This window comes from Uloborus diversus, chromosome 9 (assembly GCF_026930045.1).
Source record: "Uloborus diversus isolate 005 chromosome 9, Udiv.v.3.1, whole genome shotgun sequence".
In the NCBI taxonomy this organism is placed as follows: Eukaryota; Metazoa; Arthropoda; class Arachnida; order Araneae; family Uloboridae; genus Uloborus; species Uloborus diversus.
The window spans coordinates 53,028,124-53,049,039 of NC_072739.1; the positions used below are offsets into that span (position 1 = coordinate 53,028,124).

General features: G+C 33.9%; 1 protein-coding gene across 1 annotated transcript; it reads left to right on the plus strand.

The window, feature by feature from the left end:
- The first annotated feature begins 592 nt into the window (after nucleotides 1-592).
- Nucleotides 593-18,187, plus strand: LOC129230061 (uncharacterized). The gene is made up of 8 exons (XM_054864448.1): nucleotides 593-659; nucleotides 1,923-2,114; nucleotides 5,271-5,364; nucleotides 6,847-7,031; nucleotides 9,032-9,270; nucleotides 10,767-10,949; nucleotides 12,927-13,107; nucleotides 18,004-18,187. The coding sequence occupies exons 1-8, from the start codon at nucleotides 641-643 to the stop codon at nucleotides 18,039-18,041; spliced, it is 1,131 nt and encodes a 376-aa protein (XP_054720423.1). The 5' UTR covers nucleotides 593-640; the 3' UTR covers nucleotides 18,042-18,187.
- The last annotated feature ends 2,729 nt before the right edge of the window (nucleotides 18,188-20,916 follow it).

The window sequence follows — 20,916 nt, forward strand, 5'->3', positions numbered from 1 at the left end:
ATATATATATATATATATATACATATATATATATATTTCATTTGTTAAAAAGTAATAAACAAATGAAATAAAACAATAAACAATGAAACGACTTTGCAAATGTTTGGCTTCCATACAGGGCCGGCTCTAGTGGATTTGCTCTCCCCCCCCACCCAGGCGATATTGACAAGTGTACCCTCGTCTTAATTATATATATATATATATCTTAAATCATCGATTATACTCTTACGTATTGCTGCAATTTGAGCTGAAAATAAAAAATAAAAAACCCTAAAGAACAAATTTGAGTTTGTCATTTTTTTTAATTTTTTTTTTCTTGTTTTGTCTCCTTACATTTTGCCGTTATGAAATTTGCCACCCTTAAAATCTACTGCGGTGAGATCGCCTACCCCAGGAGCAGAGCCTGCTTCAGACGTTACATTTTTCAAAAAAAAAAAAAAAAAAATCAATATTTACTTTCCGACTATGATCACTTCAGCTTATCATTTAATTCAAAGAATAAAGATAGGTAAAGCTGACGTGTGATACCCATACGACGACAGATGCAAACTACACACCTGTTGAAGAGAAGTTCTGTCCCAGAGAAGTCTCGCCATGGAGAAGACTTTTCCACCTCGGCATTATTTTCTGGATTTGCAGGATGACGGTTGTACACAGAAGTAAGTTTTATTTAAAATACTGTAAAATCTAAAAAGGTGTAAATAATTTATTATTTTGAATTATAGGAGACAACAGACTATGTCTGACTATAGAATATATCCTGAAACATAACACTAAAGCCAACCCTGGCGAAGGGATGCAAATCCAGTTAGTTTGGAATTTCGGGATCGGGGAGGCAGATTACACTTCCTTCACTAAGATCCAATTTGAAGTGAAATTTAAATATTTTATGTTGTGTAGGAAACATTATAGTTTATTGAAATGTGTTGGTTTCATTGAGACAAATTTTAACATAGTATCAACTATAATAAAAATCGTTAAACATGAATTTTAAAAATGTTTTCTTTTTTGAGCAATCACGAATTGCTTACTATCCTGAATGGACCAAAGTTGAGTTGCTTTGATTTTTCAGCTTGCCCAAGCTAACGAGAATACTAAGCTAACTCGTAATTTTAATATTTATAAAGAGGATTCCCCGCCATGGTTACAAATTTGCGTTCATTCAAGGCTTAACTTAAGTAGTTTTTACTTTTAAAAGAGGGAGGGGGGAGTAAAATTAAGTTTTTTCTGGAAAAACATCAACATAGATGAATTTAAAAAGCAAAATTTTTAGATTACTAATTCCCATCATTTAAGATTGAAAAGAAATAAAAATCCATAACGTTACACGCTGTAAATAATCTTTATGATAAGTGTATTGGAAAATATCGGTGATAAAATCTTAATCTTTTTTTCTGCGTCCCAATCACAATTTCTTTTTTTTATGGATATGCCTCGTTTTACCTATTCTACAAAATCACCAGTCATATTATAACGAATGCGAATTTCTCGGCCATTTACATTTCATTCCATTTGTAGAAACAAGAAACTGAACGAGTAGCGTCCCATTGCATTTCGTGATGGCGAAAAACATAATTTGAATTCAAGATGCAAAAAATTCGAACAAATGCTGGATGTTCATTTCTAAAGTTTAATAGAAACCTTCCCTTCTTTGAAACGACAGACCTATTCTGTTTTTTTTAAGAAATGACAATCAGTAACTATAAATCTGGTGCAGGACAATCTCTGTAACCTTTTTTTTACTTGTTATTCCTGATTTCTTTTTTTTTTTTTTTTTAATTGTGAAGCTGCCCCCTTCTTCCTCCGAGATCTTCAACTATTAAATTGCAGATACTTAAACAGGAGTGGGGAAAAAGCGAAAAAGAAAACTAATTTAATTTGTTGAGATAAAAATGTTTTGTTTTTTTTTACTTGATGCACAGATTCATTGGCCTGTTTGCAGCGGATTCTGTGGCTGCATATAGTCTTCCTGTGGTGTCTTTTGTCGCTGTTTGCTCAACAAAATGTCGCTGAAGAAAAAAGGAGATATGCCTTTCAAGACTTATGTGATCGCTATTCTCTGGATGCTGTTTACTACGAAAAATTCAAACCAACAACCGCTGAAATTATTAAACGTAAGTTCTTTTGCTACAAACTCGATTACTAAACGAACGCATTTTGTAACTGTTTTTGAAGAGTAACTTTTCATGCGAGGATTTAGAAATTGTGATCGGCAAACTTTTTTGGGTTGACGGAAGTGTCGTAGATGTTTTTCAATTGTTGCCAAAAGCAATGAAAATATTAGTAATTATCAAGCTGTTTTGTTAATAAACCTAACAAATTAATTTCAAAACTGAATTTAAGCTATGGACCTACTTTCAGAGCACTTTTTTTTGAAAAATATAAAATTTCCATTGAACATACCTACATGTTTTTAGTTAGAGCACGAAATAAAACAATGAAATCAAGACCAATTTTCGTAGATTTTTTCTTGACTTTTGAAAATTAGGCATTTTTTGGTAAAATTATAGTGAAAATTAATACTTACGCTAAACCTTCTGTAGTGGATTCTAATCATTTTTTTTCTTTTTAATTTTAATTCCAGCAATATGTTAGTACAACATTTAGCTGTGTTGTGAAGCAAAATTTTTATAATATTTTGAAAACTTGATGAAATAGGACAACTTTTATGTACACAATGTGACTTTTTCAAATAAAATAACAAATTTTCAAATAAAAAAAGCCATAAAATTAGTAAATACATAAACACAAGATATTTGGTGCTTCCTTACATATCCCAAAATGAGCTGAATATACAAAAAAATTCATTTCAATATCTCGACAGTATTTTTAGAAATCAGGTTTTTTGTAAACAAAAAAAACCGAAAATCGTAGTCTTTCAGAAATTGCAATTAAAGTTTTTAATCTTGAGTAACAATATTAGTTCAAATGAACAAAAATAATTCAAAAATTAACAAAATTTAACATTTAAATAAGAAATTGGATTAGAATAGTGTTTGGAAATTATAGAATGGCTGTTCTAATGCTCTGATTACATTTCTGTAGCTCACACAATGCTCACTTCCGGTTACGAAAATTTCACTTCAGCTGCATGTTTGGAGCCATAACTCCATTTCTAATAATCGCAGGAATTAAAGTAAAACATTTTTGGAATCCTAAATAAATATCTTATCAAATGAGCGAATGAAACTTATTTTTTTAAAATTTCATAAAAACGAGGATTTTAAGGGTAGGCCATTTAAGCACGCAAATATTTGTAGATTTAAACTTTTCAAACAACACAGGCTGCTTTGATTCAAGTCAAGTCATCAGTTTAAAAGCGTAATCCTCATTGCTAAAGTCCAGCCTTGACATTAGTTTTTTAACTTTTATTAATAAAATTTACTTTATAATTCTATTATTTTTCATTGTTTTTGGCAATAGTTAAAAAGAAGATTTCGAGCATTATTAAACTTTCTCGATGTTTATAATTTATTTTCTTCATTAAAATGTACAATTTGGTTGTAAGTATGCTTAAGTCAGGCGCAGAAAGAACAAGAGCGTGAGAACGAGAAAACATGAGATTGAAGTAGCAGTTCAAAATGTTAAAAAAAATAAATTAATTAATAAACTTTCACTTCTATCGTGTGTCTTTACGACAATTTTTTTTATTTTATTTTTAGTTTGTTGAAACTCTTACTGCCTATTATGTAATTTCTTCGTTGAAAACCTTTTCAAAGAAATTTCGTGATGTAGAATTATTTGAAAGAAAATAGTCATTTGTCTCTGAGTAAACAATAATAAACGATGATATGATGATGATAGGTTGAATTATGGCTTTTTTGACTTGTTACCACCGATTAGAGGGCGGTAGACAGAAAGACAGACTAGGATAGGCTGAAACAGTATCAATATTGTGGAGGGTATAGTAGGGAAGCTGCTAAAAGAACAGAAGCGGTTTCCAATCGCAACATTTACTGGCTATTGCTGGGCATACTTAGCATGCATCATGCTAGTGTCAGAAGAATTCTTCCGTTTTCGTACGCAAAAATGTTGATGTTTGTGTTTGCGTTTTGAACTGGATCTATACAAGTCATAAATACCATAGTTCTTTAATGCAAGAAATAAGGCTATTAGAGTTCAAATACAAATACAAATACAAATACAAATGTGACGACCAGCAACAGGCTCTGGGCCCAGCTAGGCTGGTCCTAGTCAATAAATTAGTCCCCAATGAAGATCAATGGCCCTCTTAAAGCTATCCACACCCTTGCTCACTACCGCCTCTTCCGGTAAGCTATTCCAAGTGCCCACGACCCTGCTAAAGTAGTAGTTTTTTCTGATTTCCAAGTTAGCCTGAGAATTAAATAGCTTAAAACAATGACCCCTTGTCCTGCTTTCCCCGCAAAAATTTAATCCATTTACATCTTTCATTTTGATAAATTTAAATAACTGAATCATGTCCCCTCTGACTCTCCTTTGCTCCAGGCTATACATGTTAAGCCTATTAAGTCTGGTATCATAATCTAAATCTGAGAGTCCCTTTACTAATTTAGTTACCCTTCTTTGAACCCTTTCCAATACAAAAATATCTTTATTAGATAGATATTTTTATCCATCTAATAATTTTATATTTTTATATCTAATGATTTATTATATATTATTTTTATACTATATAGAATTATTATATAGTAAATTCAACCAATAGTAGTTATTTACTATCTAAAGGGGATACTAAAAGGGAGGGAGGGTCCAAAATTTCGGGAATCCAGGGTTGAGGGGCCGAAGCCTCGTTGTGTAATAGGCCTTGTCATTAAAAAAATTCTACTTGCTGATAATAATACAAATACAAAAGTGACGACCAGCAACAGGCTCTGGGCCCAGCTAGACTGGTCCTAGTCAATTTACAATCCCCAGTGAAGATCAATGGCCCTCTTAAAACTATCTATTCCCCTGCTCATTACCACCTCTTCCGGTAAGTTGTTCCAAGGCTCCACTACCCTGCTAAAATAATAATTTTTCCTAATATCCATGTCAGCCTGAGATTTAAATAGCTTAAAACAATGACCCCTTGTCCTGTTTTCAGTGCTAAACTTCAGCCCCGTAACATCTTTCATTTTAATAAATTTAAACAACTGAATCATGTACCCTCGGTCTCTTCTTTGCTCAAGACTGTACATTTTTAGCCTTAATAATAATAACACTGAGGATCACACTGCATATCAAATTATTTAATGAAATAGTTTTTGAATAGATTGCTCAAATTAGTTATTATATTATTATTTTTTCAGAGCAGCAGAACTTTGTTAACAAGATCGCAGATTTAGTGTCTGACAGTCTAATCAGAGTTATGGCAGATTTGCCCGACAGAGATGTTTCCAGCAAGTAGGTGAAAGCTTCCATTGTTTTGATTCTTTTACATGATTTTTAATTTTCGGTGAGAGCGTTCAGTTTTGAAAATTCGTATTACTAATTTACTTTGTTGCTATCACCTTCATTAACCCATATCAATTAAGTTAACCCTTCTTCATCGTCTGTGGAATGTGTTGACCTTGTCGCAGTTGTTTCATCTAGAAATTCATAGTGTATTTCTGTCTTATTGATTTACTGTGTATTATGCTTCACAAACTTTGCATCAAAGATGATTTTGACGTATGGGGAAATATAGAAGATACATTTTCCTGCTGAGTTTGTGATTGCAATAGCCATTTTTTTCAACCGAATTAATAATCGAAGAACCAGAAACGTTGTTGAACACTATGATTCTATCGGCATGTTGCACCGCATATCATGAAGTGAAGTAAAAAAGTTTCCGCTGTGGCATTGGTGTGAAACTGTAGCCTGTTTCACAAAAGTGATACAGTGGATGTAAATATAGATTACCTGGTAGTTGAAAAAAAAAAAAGTGTTGAATTTATATTCATGCGAAAGAAAGCGATGATTTCACATGTGTGGACAAATACATTTCCAATCTGTTCTCAAATGTGTTCCTGATTTTAATTTTAATAAAAAAAAAAAAAATGAGCGGAATCATTCGGAACAGATTGGTTACTCATTTTAGGGCACATTCAGGCAACTGGAACACTTTTTAAGGATTAAAGTTTTCCAAACGTGTTTCCAATGTGTACTGGCAATTTGCAGCGTACAGCCTCATTGCACGCTCTATTTGCTGAGGCAGTTCTTGCACTAGTTCCTTAAGCAAGCTGCCAACTAGTTACCCAGGCAAGTAGCATAGTAGTTGCTGAAGCAAGCCAATCAGCATTACTTTAAGCGTTGTATTGTAAGATTTAGAGCCAAGTGAAGGTCCTCAGTTAAGCAACAGTTATAGATCCATTCCACGTTCTTGTTGCTGAGGCAAGACTCGTCAAACTTGAATTCAGGCAAGGCAAGTCGCGCACTAGTTGCTCAGGAAGCGAAGCACTAGTTTCTCAGACTATGGCTCCACTAAATTTCGCTTATGCTTATAGGCCTAGACAGTCACTTAAATTCATGGCATCAAAGAGGGCGCTACAGGGAATCCCTGTTTTCCATTTCGTTGCCATTGATTGGTGGATGCACAGGATTCCGTTCAGCGCCTCTTGCGGTCAAAACGGGCGATGTCCAATCAAAAATAAACCAACTTTGAAAATTGTCATTGATTGGTGATTGTCATTGATCATAGTTGTATCGGTTTTACACAGAAAAGTCATAAATTGTCAAGGCTCGAAAGTGTCAGTGCCATCTAGTGGGACCATGCTCAGAACTCAGACAAACAGTGTAGTAGTGGTTTCTCGTGCAATCTAATTAGCCTAATACAACATTTATTTTTGAAAAAATCAATGGAATGGAAATAATTTTTTCATCTTTTTTTTTTTTTTTTTTTTTCAGCGAAGAGCGCAGAATTTTCAATCAATTCCAGTCCGTGAAATCGACGTTTGGAAGTCGTGTGAAAAAAATTCAACGCAACATAACGTCTGTATTTGAATCTCTGGTGGCCACACACTTTGACCTCATGTACGACAACGGAAAAACCTCTTTGCAGGAATACCTCAACAAAACCTTGAACATGACAGGTAAGCAATAAACTCATTACAACGAAATGGATGTTATTCAGTTATGGAAATTTAAGTTTTTAATGTCACATTTCCATTTTTAATACGATGAAAATAAAAGGAAGCATAACCTAGAATTTTTCTGCCAATATGCATTTATTATAAAGGAAAATTTCTGTATATGTTAAAATCCTGATTAAATCACCAACGTATTTATTTAAGAGGAATAGAGAGTCAAAGTTGCAGTAAAATTTAATAACATAAAGTGGTAAGATATCAATGTTATTAAAGAACAAAATAGAAAAATTATCATATAAATATGGTTCGAGGTGGGATTACAGGAACCACTTTAGCAGTGCCGAGTAAGTTTAGCGCTTCCCACGGAAAGCAGAAGCCACCAAAAAATCTTTCATTAATTTCAGAATCATCGTCATCAGGTGAATGCGTGGCGTAATAATGGGGTTGTTTCCTTTAGTCAAAAGTACTTTTAGCCACTGAAATTGATAGAATGAGTAAAAAAATAACATGAACCCGGAAAATACTTTCATTTTCCCAACAGTTATTTTTTAATTAATTTTCTAAAATGTCCGATCTTGAAAACAAGGCGTGGCCTTTATGACGTCACAAATGATGCAATTTGGCGCATCATTCTACCACGTTTCCACGTTATGATAATCAAGAAGCGAGTTAAATATTGCGCTCTACGCTTGCTATCAACCATATCGTTGCCAATACACGTGAGTAAAGATGCGAATTAAATATTTTTCACCGTGAATGGCAACACTGAATGGCATTTCATCATTTGTGATGTCACACGACAGAAACGTAAACAATGAAAGCGCACCGATTTAAGTAAGTTTTTAAAAATATTAAACTTGAACAAATTATTTAAAAAATAGTCAGATCCTATATTTTTAAGAAGCATGCTCTTTCAGAAAAAAATACTTTTAAAATTTTGGAAACGACCCCATTATCCTTGTCAGTTCTTTTCATGATCTTCTTCAATTTATTTTCTCTTTAAAAAACTGAAATCAAATAGGATAACGGCACCAGTAACAGACATGCTTAAGACATCGCTCTCAGATTAACTCAATTTTCTGAGCCTTTTAATGTATTTAGTATCTTTAAACAATTTTTATCTCTTGCAACTACATCTATCTAACGTTTGGCTGCTTCTGGACCCTCTGAATTAGTTAATTCTGTTTTTATTTGCTCAATTTCGAAAAACAGTCTGACACCCCAGTAACAGACACCGAAAAATCTGATGATACTCAGTAACAGATAGGATGAGGAAAGGATGAGTAATGAAGAAAATTCCCCTTTTCTCTTCACAATGTGCAAAAGTTCTTTATTTTAGAACTAAATCCTTATTTAATTCAAATGAACATGAATCACCGGCAGACCTCGTGGTGGCTGTTCATACCTTCCTCCTCTTCCTTGTAAATACCAACTTGCTCATAAAATTCACTCTGATAACACTAGATGGTTGCATCGTATTCATGGGCCACAACAACATCAGTTTTACCTGCCCAAAATTCTCATTATTTAAATCCAAACTTATGACTCTCTGTTAGGACCCTTGTCTGTTACTGGTGTCTAACGTTTACAGTCATGTTTGCTGCTTTCCCTTCTTTAGTGGCTAGGAGTTAAGTATCGGAAGCTCAAAATTGTTTCTGCCTTGAAATAAGATTCCTTGTAGCCCTGAAGCACGTGTATGCTTTGAAGTTTCGTCCTCTCAGAACGTTATTTTTATCCTTTTTTTCGCACAAAAGTAAAGATTTTGAAACTTACACAGACTTTGTAGTTTTAGAACCGAACGCTGAATTTTCAATTTTAGAGTTTTCCGCTACATTTTCAATTATAGAATTTTACTCTGAATTTTCAATTTTGGAGTTTTACACTATGAATTTTAGAACTTTACGCTGAATTTTCAATTCTCGCGTTTTACACTGAAATTTCAGTGTTAGAATCTTGCAATGAATTTTCAGTTTTAAAGCTGTGCGCTGAATTTTCAATTTTAGAATCCTACTCTGGAGCAAGAAAGTCTTTAGACTCTAATATTGGTTCATTCTCGACGTTTATTAAGTCAACTATCAGAGATGGACTCGAAGGAATAAAAGCGGCTGCACAAGATGCTCTTAGACATGTAGAGGAAAAAAAGAAGAGGAAAAAGGCTGAAGATGACGAAGACGATGAAACGGAGAAAGACAGTGAGGAAAGTTCCTCTGATGAGGAAGATGACGTTAATATTAGAACTGAGGTATTATTATTGTTAATTATTATTTTTCTTCGTATTTTCTAGCTGTGTCCATTCTTTTGTAACTTTCTCGTTTATAATAACAGGTAAATTTAAACGTTTTTCGCTTTTATTCTGCGTCAGAAAGTTTGAACCATAAGGAGCCAAGGGTAATGCGTGTATTTTTTAAAAATGGGATTTATATTTTTTAAGGTAAATCTCGATCAAGTTTGATGCGTTATAATAATAAAAATTGAGTGTTGAAATGTGCATGAAAAAAAAATTGAAAATCAAACAAAATGCTTTCTCAGATCATGCTTTAATATTCTCCTTAATTAAAGCCATCACATTATTGTTGCTTTTTTTTTTTGGCAGTATCAGTTGATCTTTTAAAAAAATCAGTTTATCATAAAAAATATTCCACTTACAATTATCAAAGAGTTTCTTAAGATTACCTTATAAAGTAGTACCTTTTCGTTTTCTTTATTTTCAGAAATGTGATCAACGGTAAGATGATTAACACGTTATTGTTCACTTAAATTGCTACCACGTGTTTGTGGATCTTTAACGAAACCAGGCAACATAGTCTTTGAAACTTGATTAGAATGGCTAAGGAAGGAAAATCTTAATTTTGCTATTATTTCAACCAAGTTAGTCACTTTGAGAATCTTATGTACTTCCTTACATTCTTCAGTCACTTCAGTGGTTAAACTATAGTTCATTTAACCAGCAATCTAATTAATTACGTCTTAGATGAATTGCTCATGGTTACAAAAATCCATTATTACTACGTTCTTTCCATTTTAGAAGTCAAAAGTACTACTCGTGAAGTAGACGAAAAACAATGAACTTTTTTTTTTTGGCCTTATGGGATAAATATCTAGTTTCTAGCGTGATGCATATTCTATTCTAAAAAGACATTCCTCAGTTCTGTAGAATGTGAAATAAACGAAATATATAATTAAAAAACTTCTTTATTATTTGCATGGTTCTTACATATTTTTTTTCCGGAATTCCATGATTGTGTGATGTGAAGACCAGGGCCCGATTAAGATTTCAGGAGACCCTAGGCTAAACGCCTTTTCAGGATCCTTTTGTAGTCAAACCTTACAATTTTAACCATTGGCTAAAGCAGTTTCAACCATTTGGGAGCCCCTATAAAGCGGGGCCTTAGGTCATGGCCGAGTTGGGCTATTCAGTAATCAGGCTCTGGTAAAGACTGTCATGCAACAACTCATGACACGGGCATAGTAGTCAGTCATTTCCAGGGACTATTTTCAAACGAGTGCGAAAGCCCTGTTGTCATCAGAACTTAATTTCAAGCGTAAATTTCCATTAATTTAGCTTAATGAGAGAAAATTCATATAAAGTTAAAAGAGGTAAAGAGACAAATTCCCATGAGCTCTCATTCAAACAGAAACCTGAGTATTTTCAGTTGGGAACTGATCTCGATTGCGGAGAAAAATATGTAAGAACTGCTCTTAAAAACATTGTGATGAGAATGGGAATCTATTTATCAGGAGGACAAAGAGAAGTTTCTGGAAACAAAACGTCTAGAAATTGCCGAGATGATCGTCCCAGGATTCTTGGGCAATGTCACTATGGAAGTACTGAAACGGAAGATTGACCTTCACAGGAAGGTCAACGTCACAGCAGAAGAAAGAGAATCCCCTTTCGATGATCTGCTTTTTGATATCTTGATGGTGAGCAATATTCCATTTTGTTTTTGTTCCGGGTTAAAGAGAGCATATAAAAACTCTGTCAAAGGTCACAGAAACTTTAACTTTTGTTTTGGACGTGTACACATTTAGACAATAAGTACAAATGAAAAGTAGTTAATTATTATAATTATAAAAAATTCATTCAATAAATGTAATGTCGTAAAATGCAATGTAGATTAAATAAGACACAAAGCCAACTCCCATTTTAACAAAGTTGAAGAGACCAGAGAAACCATTCTGTTGCAACGAAGTTCTGTTAGACAGAAATTATTTTGCCCATATGTTAATATGAGTTGGGGATCTTAGGAGTCTTCGTTACAACAGAATTTTTGCGATAACGACGGTTTTCACTAAAATGTTATTCGGCTGAAAAAACTTAAATCTGTGCGATGTTATTAATGATGAAACTCGCTTTATATTTTGTTCTTTTAATTTTAAGTATGTCGGCTAGGTGGCATGATGGTAAGGCGTCGGCCTTCTTGCCCCGCGGTCCTGGGTTCTGACTCGTGGGGACCAGTCGGTAGATTTTCGAGATATAGAAAATTGTCAGTGCCCATGTTGCGTGTGACTATGCAGCATGTACAAGATTTCTTGAATCCCATGGATTTTTCTTTGGCTTTGGATGCCCTCGGAAAATTAAATCCCTTGTGCAGTTTCGCAACGAAGCGAGCCCAGGTGCCTCCATCTGGTGAAAACTGAGTCAAAATTATCTGTGCCATTGACACCCGCGCTTTAACGGTGGCACATGGAAGAATGGATGTCATATCGGGGGATCGCACTTGATCTACAAGAGGTTATACAGTAGACCCTCGTTTTACGCGGGGGTTAAGCTCCACGGAAATGCCGCGCAAATCGAAAACGCGTAAATTGAGACCTAATAGTAGTGTTAAAATAGGGGTTAGGTTCTGTAGATAAAAAAAAATACTTCATTCTATTGATGATTACAATGGTATAATAAGTTTAATGTGTACTTCTATCGACTGTTATGCACAACATATGCAAAGAAAACATAAATTAATTTCGTGTTCTGTTTATAAAGAAGAGCTGGTTGTGATAGTCTTTTGAAAGTCATTAAGAAATTTTCTCTGTAATTCTTTGCAGAGCATTAACGCATCCATGATCACTTGCGTCATTTCCATGATAGAATCTTCCTTCACTAACAAATCAGAAAGATCATCTCTATTGTCTAGGAATGGCTCAAAATTTTCAATGTGAACGTTTTTGGTTGTGCGTCACCGAAGTTGGTATCCTCGTTGGATTTGGCCTCCTTTGTCACTCCTAAAAGCTCTTCTTCCAGTGAGTTCTGAACTGTGTGAGTTTAATAACTTTACTTTGGGAAAGAGCTCTGGAACCAGTCGCATAAAATGTCTCCAGGGGCCCAAGTTCGGTTATTAGCACGCCAAAATGCAGTGTATTACGTGCAATCTGCAATCTTTAAGAGTTTGGATTTTGAAAGAGAGGAAAATGTTATCTGTTTGCATTGCTGCATTCGCGTAAAACCGAAACTCATCCGCGTAAAATAAAATCACGGTATCAAATCTTAAACCGCGTATAATCGAAACCGCGTAAAATAAACACGCGTAAAACGAGGGTCTACTGTATTTTAAGAGAAGGTTTTTTCATAGGGGTATGACTTATGTACCTCCCCCCCCCCCCGTCCTCAGTTTGGACTCAAGTACCAAACATTATGTAAGCGCTAAGACGCTAAGAGTCATACGTAAAGTAAAGAAAGAAAAAATCATATAATAAAAAGAGGGAAAAGTTTAGCATTCTGGATACTAGTTCTTCACTGAAAAAGCAAACCTAAAAGATGTGGTTTCTTCCATTTAGTTTTTTTTTTCACTTGCACATCAGAGATCACTTACACTGGGTTTTCTTGTAGTTAATTCTCAGTTTTATGAGATGTAATGTATAGAATTAATTCCATAATTTTTAATAGATTAACAATATTTTGTGTAGATTCGAAATCGCATTCGAGCTATCATACAACCAGACATAAGCGACGATAAAGGGTCAGTGGACTTGGCAAGGCGCAGTGTGTACACCTACTGGGCAGAATTGGCAAATAAAATGTACAAAGAGCGTGTAAGAAGCAAGGAAGAACAAAGTGAGAAGGAAGAAGCATCAGAGGAACAACTTGGTAAAATGATTTTGCTCATTTAATTTGCAATTGAAGATCTAAATATCTACCCCAAGCTCTTACCTCCATCACTGACACAGGTTACATCAAATTTTGCAACCATGGCTTTAAGAACAACTTTACTGGTTTTAACCACTACTTGCTTAATATGTTGTTGACTGGTTATTATTATTATGTAAGAACTAACACGCGTGGCCGAAATCTTTTTCCAAAAGTGAAGAAGAAAAATCCTCATAAAAATGTAAACAACTTTTTTTATTCTCGTTTTTTTAAAAAGTGAGAAATTCTCTACAATTTATTTGCCGTAAGAATTACAAATGTAACGAAAACAAACGGTAAATTAACGACAACCACCAATTGGAATGTATAATACCTTGTCAATTACATTCGGTCATCTAGAGGTGCCCGCCCCCAAGGGCAAGGGCGCACCCCCTCAATATCACAGAGCCCGCTCCCCCCCCAAAAGCACGAGCCCCCCCCCAAACGAGAAAAATACTCCACAAAACAACGCCTCTAAAATTTTCAATGGCGCAGTTTGCACCTTGCCCGCCCCCTAGGTGGGCACCCCCCTGGATCATCACAGAATGTCACATGACGTTCCCGGGCAAACACGTTATGATAGACAAAAGACGTCCTATGGCGTTCTGGGTCAACTAAATGTGCTAATAAGCAAAGTGTCACATATGAGACAATGAGAAGTAAAGGGATTTTAGTAGACTTCATAAAGTTTTAAATAAAACTCTTTTAAAGTTGCGGTTCTAGGTAGGCTTTCATTGAAAAAGTTTTCTAAATCATGCTGTACTGGGGTACTATCTCTTGCCCCAAAAACAGAGGAGTATTTCACTTACCATTTGCACTGGTTATCTCCAAATTTTTAATTTTGGCATTTACATCCTTTTGCTTCTCACTGCCTCATATATTAAAACAGGGATTTGCCAAGAAAGAGACCATTACAAGTCTAAACCCGATAAAAAGTTCGACTGTAAGAACAAGTGTAGCAAGAAACAAGAATTTGGTCCAGAACTATATAAACGTTACTATGAATTTTATTCGTTCATAATTATACTAAAGTAGAATTTTTCCTTTAAAACTCACCCATTATCCTAAACAGCTGAAGCTAAACAGTCAAAAATTTAAAAGTATTTTTTCTGAAAGAGCGTGCTTAAAAAACATAGATTTTCACCATTTTAAAAATAATTTGACTAAGTTTAATATTTTTAACAATTATTTTAATCAGTGCGCTGATTCAATTTCATTTTTTACGCTTCTGCACATGAAACCACAAGTGATGAAACACCATTCACTGATGCCATTAACGCAGAGTGCAATATTCAATTTGCTTCTTTACTCATATGTAGTGGCAACGATATGGTTGATAGCAAGTGTAGAGTGAAATATTTAATTCATTTCTAAATTATCATAACCTCAACGCGGTAGACAGCAAGCGTAAGCATTCAGGGCGCCATTGGAGTGCGCGTCGAAGTACATCACTTGTGACATCATAAAGACCACGCCTTGTCTGAAAAATCCGACATTTTAAAAAATTAATTAAAAACTGAACGTTTTGAAAAAATGAAAGATTTTCCTCTCTCTCCACGTTATTTTTTTGCTCATTCTATCAACTTCAGTGACTAAAAGTAGTACTTTTGACCGAAGGAAACAACCCCATCGCCTTAAAACTTCACTTCAGTAGACTCTTAAATATATCTTGAAAACATTGTGAGCATCATAAGTTTCTACCCTTAAAACATTTAGAGAAAAAGGTATGTACACTTTAACAGTTTAACATTTCGCGTATACAGGACACTGACTCTCCTTAAACTAATTTTTCAAGCATTTATCCAGTTATAGCAGGAAATATGCAGCATTGTTTAGTACAATTAAACAGATTACTGAATACACGTGTTTTGGGGTTTCCAACAACCTCTTTTTGTTATCAAAGTTGAGAACTTTCACCGGACGTACCGAATGTCTTTATATCCAACAGCTAGCTCTCAGCTTTGAATCAAAAAAGGGGCTCCTGGAAACCCCGAAACACGCGTATTCAGTAATCTGTTTATTTGTGCTAAACAACGTTGTATATTTCTTGCTATATCCATAGGTTGTATCTCAACACAAAGGTATTTATTTACTTCTCATTTATCCAGTTAATTTAGAAACGTGTCACATGAATAGAAAATGACGAACAATAAGGGAACTTGTAAACCATTGATATCGATCCAGTCTCTTAAAATGCGGGATAACTGAATAAAATACTTCATAGCTTAAAAAGCGAAGGATTTTTTTGAAAATATTTATCCTCTCCCGCTCTCCCCCCCCCCCCCCCATTCATTAAAATTGCTAGAGAAGGTAGAATGCGGCGCTATGTAAAGAATTGAACTTTATTCGGAAAGATATTTTTTTTAAATTACCATAAAGGTTTTGTTCGCAATTTTTCTCCGCTAATTGATCTTGTTTGCTTATGGGAATACCAGATGGCAGCCGTTTAAATACGTCACTCGTCATTCCTATTATTTCTGACCATTATTTGTCTCTAGAGAAAGTATAAAATTAACTTTTAAAACTGAAAATAGCCTGTTTGTTGAACTTAAAAAAGGAAAATCATCTTTTTCTTGGATTTCAAAGTAATTTTAGCATTTTACTGACTTCTATTATTTCGAAAAAGCTTGAAAGCGGTGCGAAATTAAAATAAATTCACGGATACTAAACATTAAGAGATCCTATAATTAACTAACTAGAAAATTTTGTGGAAACTTTTGGAATGTACTGTAAAAGGATATTTTTAAGTATGCATTAAAAAAACTTAAAAATATTGTATTTAATGTTTGAATGAATTTCAATTTTAGTCATCACTAGTTTCAAGTAATTTTGTCTTGTTAGTTTTAATTTATGATAATAAAGAATTTCAGCAAAATTGATTATTTTAAACTTGCAGACAATTTCTATCAGGTTATGATTTTGCTCCTTCAAAATGAACATCGTGTCTTCACAAGAAACAAAAAGCTTCACCTTTGTACCAAAAAAAAAAAAAAAGAAAAGCAACATTTGAGACACATTTACTCTTGATTTTTACTTTCTTCTACGAAAAAAGTATTGTATTCGTGCAAATTTTCGAATTTCGAAGGATTCGAACGTTTTGAGGTGTACTGAGCCCATTTCGACCATTTTTTGAAAATGTCTGTCCTTCTCTCTGTGTGTGTGTGTGTGTGTGTGTGTCACGTATGTGTGTGACCAGTTTTTTGTGGCCACTCTACAGCATGAAATCGAATGAAATTTGGTACACATATGTGCCCTTATGTGAACTTGTGCCCATTGGTTTTTGGCGCGAATTCCTCCAAAAGAGGTGCAGCAATGGGACGTTTCTTGAGTTATGCTTGCTTGCTATTCCTCAGGAAGTAACTGCCGGAATCAAACAAAATTTGGTTCATATGTTACCCCTAACCGGTACAGGTGCTGATTCAATTTTGGTGTCAATAGCTAAAGTGGGAGTGGAGCTATAGAAAGTTTTTTGTCCTTTGGCGTCAACAGCTGGAAAGGAAGTGATGCAATCGGCAAGAACGTTCTTTTTTTTCATTGTGAGTGCCGTATCTCAAGAAAATATGCTACGTTCTGGATGAAATTCGGAATAAATGTGAATCCATGTGTAAGCAGGCGTTGGTTCAATTTTGGCGCCAATAGCTCCATGGGGGGGGGGCTATTTTTTTTTTTTTTTTTTTTTGTGTGTGTTAATAAAAATAGCTTTATAATGTGGTTTTTTCCTTCAGTCAAAAGTAGTACTTTTTGTCACTGAAATTGATAGAATAAGCAAAAAAAAAAAAAAATATGGACCCAGAAAATACTTCCATTTTCACAACAGTTATTTTTTATTTAATTTTTTAAAATGTTCAATTTTTCAAACAAGGCGTGGTCTTGATGACGTCACAAATGATGCTCTTTGGCGCATCTTTCTACCACGTTTCCACGCGATGATAGTCAAGAAGCGAATTAAATATTGCATTCTACGCTTGCTATCAACCATATCGTTGCCAATACACGTGAATAAAGATGCGAATTAAATATTTTGCTCTTGGAATGGCAAAACTGAATGGCATTTCATCATTTGTGACGTCATCGGTCAGAAGCGTAAACAATGAAAATGTACCGATTTAAGTAATTTTTTAAAAATTTTAAACTTAAACAAATTATTTAAAAAATGGTCAGATCCTATGTTTTTAAGCATGCTCTTTCAGAAAAATATACTTTTAAAATTTTAGAATCTACTCCATTATGACAACGATCTGTTATTTTGAGCAATCACGATTGCTTATTGCTTTCATTTAACCGTCCTTGATGTCCGGTTCCTTTTTCAGAATGGACCAGGGACCTCTCCAGCACCGCCGTCCACCGGAGGACGGAGCTGCTCCTCTGGTCTTAGCCTTCACTAGCTGCACTGTCCACCGGAATCCCCTCCTACAAGGCGGTGGCGTCCATATCCTGCATACACACATGTCTGCACACAAACCAATCCTTACACACTTACACACACATAACCGCCCAGGAGGAGGGGCAGGCTTGGGAGGACATGAACCGTTTCTAGAAACAATAGCCTCCAATGAGTAGGGTCTTGTCGCAACTCGTGATTGCGAAAAACATAATTCGAATTCAAAGTGTCAGAATTTAAATTAGATATATGTATACACACATATATATGTATACATTAATGTCTTTTTTTTTTTTAATTTACCTACACTCTTTCGTTTTACTTTGAAAAAAAATTAAATTACGATATTTGATTTTTTTTTTTTTTTTCATAATTACATGTCTAGAAGTTTTGCTGGTAATAATTGTAATTATAAGAGCTGACCTTTTTCTTTCTGTAACAAAAAATGTCTTTTTTATTATGTTTTTGTTTTTCAGTGGAAAAGATACTTAATATGATGGAAAACTATCCTTGACGACCATTATTGCAGTGTACAAAGCATCTGCAGCTTAAATATGAAAAAGTACATATCATGTATTATTACAGTATTAATACTGTGGCTCATTCATCTTGCATCAGATAATTTTATTATTCACCAACTTTTCTTTTGAAAATAAAAATAAAAAAAAAAACTACCCGCACTTCGTTTAGTTATTTTTTTTTTTCCTAGTAAAAATTTATAATACTTCAAAACTTTTAACAGAGCAGTCGGGCTCCCTTAATTTTGTTGAAGTTGATTAGGAATGTGGATTGTCAAGGAGAGACAAAATTTTTAAACATGCAAATACTCTGGACTTAAATCTTGATCTTACTATTAACGGCAGTCATATTTACATTCAGGGAGTCGTTTTACATAAGAATGAACAAGAATGGTATCACAGGTATTTTGAAGTTTTTTTTTCGCCGCTCAGTGTCTAGAAATTTTGTTAGTAATATTGTTAATTTTATATATTTTAGTTTAATAAATTTGAACTGATTTTCAATTTTATTTTTTAAATCGTTTGGTACCATTGAGTATTACATTTCCTGAAAAGGGCTGTTTTCACTTATGAGGTTAACGACATTTGAAAATTAAAAAATGAGGGTTTTTCCGAAACATTACATCTAAAGTTCGACTTGAAATTTCGAAATTATCTTTCATAGCAAGCGGCCAGTCGACACTTTTAACTTTGTTGTGTAGCAATATTTTCATTTTTAGTTGCCACTTTATCCAAGATTTTTATTTTATTAAAATAAGAACGCAACTTCGGCTGATTTGGCAGATGAAACCCTATGGCGGATACTTCTCCGCACTCATCTTTCTAGTGTACTTCCAAATTTTCGCCTTCTTGTTTTCACAAAAAGAAAAATTCTGGAAACATTTGTAACTAAAAATAAAAATATGGTTATATAACTAATGTAAAAGTATCTTCCATTCACTTGCAACTAAATAAAGTTTTTAATTTTCAAGCCTATCTTTACGTAGTCCCTGAAAATCCCTCAAAAACCTCTCAAACTAAATGTGAAAGCTCTCCCTTTCATAGAATGTAGTACTTAATGGCACTGATCAACAGAAAAAAAAAGTTTTTATTATTAACGATTTTGAAGAAAAAAAAAACGAAATTTGGTTTAAATTTTTTTTTTTTCAAAAAGCAGTAGCAAAAAAAAAAAAAAAAAAAAAAAAAACTGAACACATGCTTCCAAATGATATGTTTCGTTTTAAAGAAAAATATATTGTCTTTCAAATAATAAACACCACATCAAAATACCGTGAACCGTTTCAGTAGTAAAGCACTTAAAATTTTTTGGCAAAAATCGAAAGTGAGAAATAGCGCCCAGGTTGCCATCCTTGACGGACTGTATATCAGGCCAGAAATTTTTTTTTCTGAAAAACGAAATACTCATTTCTCAATTATTTCTGAATTTTAACATAATATGTATAAATCTTTTCGGTATAGTCCATGTCAATCCAAGCAGGGGTGTTAACTTCGTAATCTCAGAATACATTGAATTTAACAAACTCTGTTAAATTCAATAACGTCTGAGATTACGAAGTTAACATCCCTGCCTGGATTGACATGGACTACACCGAAAAGATTTTTCGCACTACTTAACATGTAAAATATGCAGCTTAGAGCTATAATGCTTCTATTTCAAGATGCCCTACTCTTACTTTAGTAGCTTTATATTGTTTTTATTGGTATGAAACGGAAGAAACACCCTTAAAATATTGCATATCCAAAATGAAGAAATTTTGATTATAAATTTATTTAAAATTAATTTTTAGTATTTAGTTGAGACAAAGCTAACTTGGCAGTATTGTGAAGGTCACGAAGACCCAAATCATACTATATGTGCACTGCCACGTTAGGTTAACCCCAACTACAGTTCAAAGCTGTCATGCTATTTGGGGATTTAGGGTAATTTTGGGCCACATCAGAAATGGGATACAAAATAAAATTGTTTTAGTAAAAGTAGGGCAACTTAATGCAGCAAAATATTAAATTTCTAAATGTTAAGGAAGAATTGTACTCTTGTACCTCTTCGTACTTCGTATTGCGTATACACTTCGCAATATCATAAAATATCTGTTAAGTCAGATAATAAATTGATCAAAGTTTAATTAAGATTGACTTAAAATTAATTAAGTACTTTTCCAAAAAACGATTGAAGAATCGAGAAATTGATTGGGTATATAATAAACATTGTACTTTTTCATAACTAACTAATTTTAAATGTTTTTGATTATTAAAAAATTTTGATATTTCAAACAATTGACAATCATTTTCATAATCTTACCGAAAGAATGTCGAACGGAACCTTCTCTCTATTTTTTTTTTCTTTTTCGTCAAATGCTCTAAAAAAAACTTCAAGTAGCGCAAAGTTAACACTTTTTGTGATAGATATATCATTAAGGGTTTCCAATCCGGAAATCTCGATCACGAATCCCGCAGGATTTTTTGCGGGATTGGTCCCGCGGGATTTCGCTCGCAATCCCGCAAGATTCCCAATCCCACAATTTTTTTACATTCAAGTATTTTCCAGCTTTTACCGCTCACAAAATGATTTTTTCCACAAGCAACATCTGAAGTTTGAATCTTCTCCCTCGTATATCTGCAAGAAGAGCAAGTAAAACTGTGTCTCATATGACCGACAATGGATTTACCATTTCAGAACACAATACAGATGGAGAATATTTTTTTGAGAATGAATTGGTATTCTCATTCGAAGTTTCAATTTTCATACGTTCATCAATTGAGAAAATGCGTAAAACTTATAAGCATTTTAAAAACCATCACTGAAATTTAAAATCCAGTAAATTACGCTTAAAAAAATAAAGTGTATGGGTCATTCTCCAGAAAACGTAACTT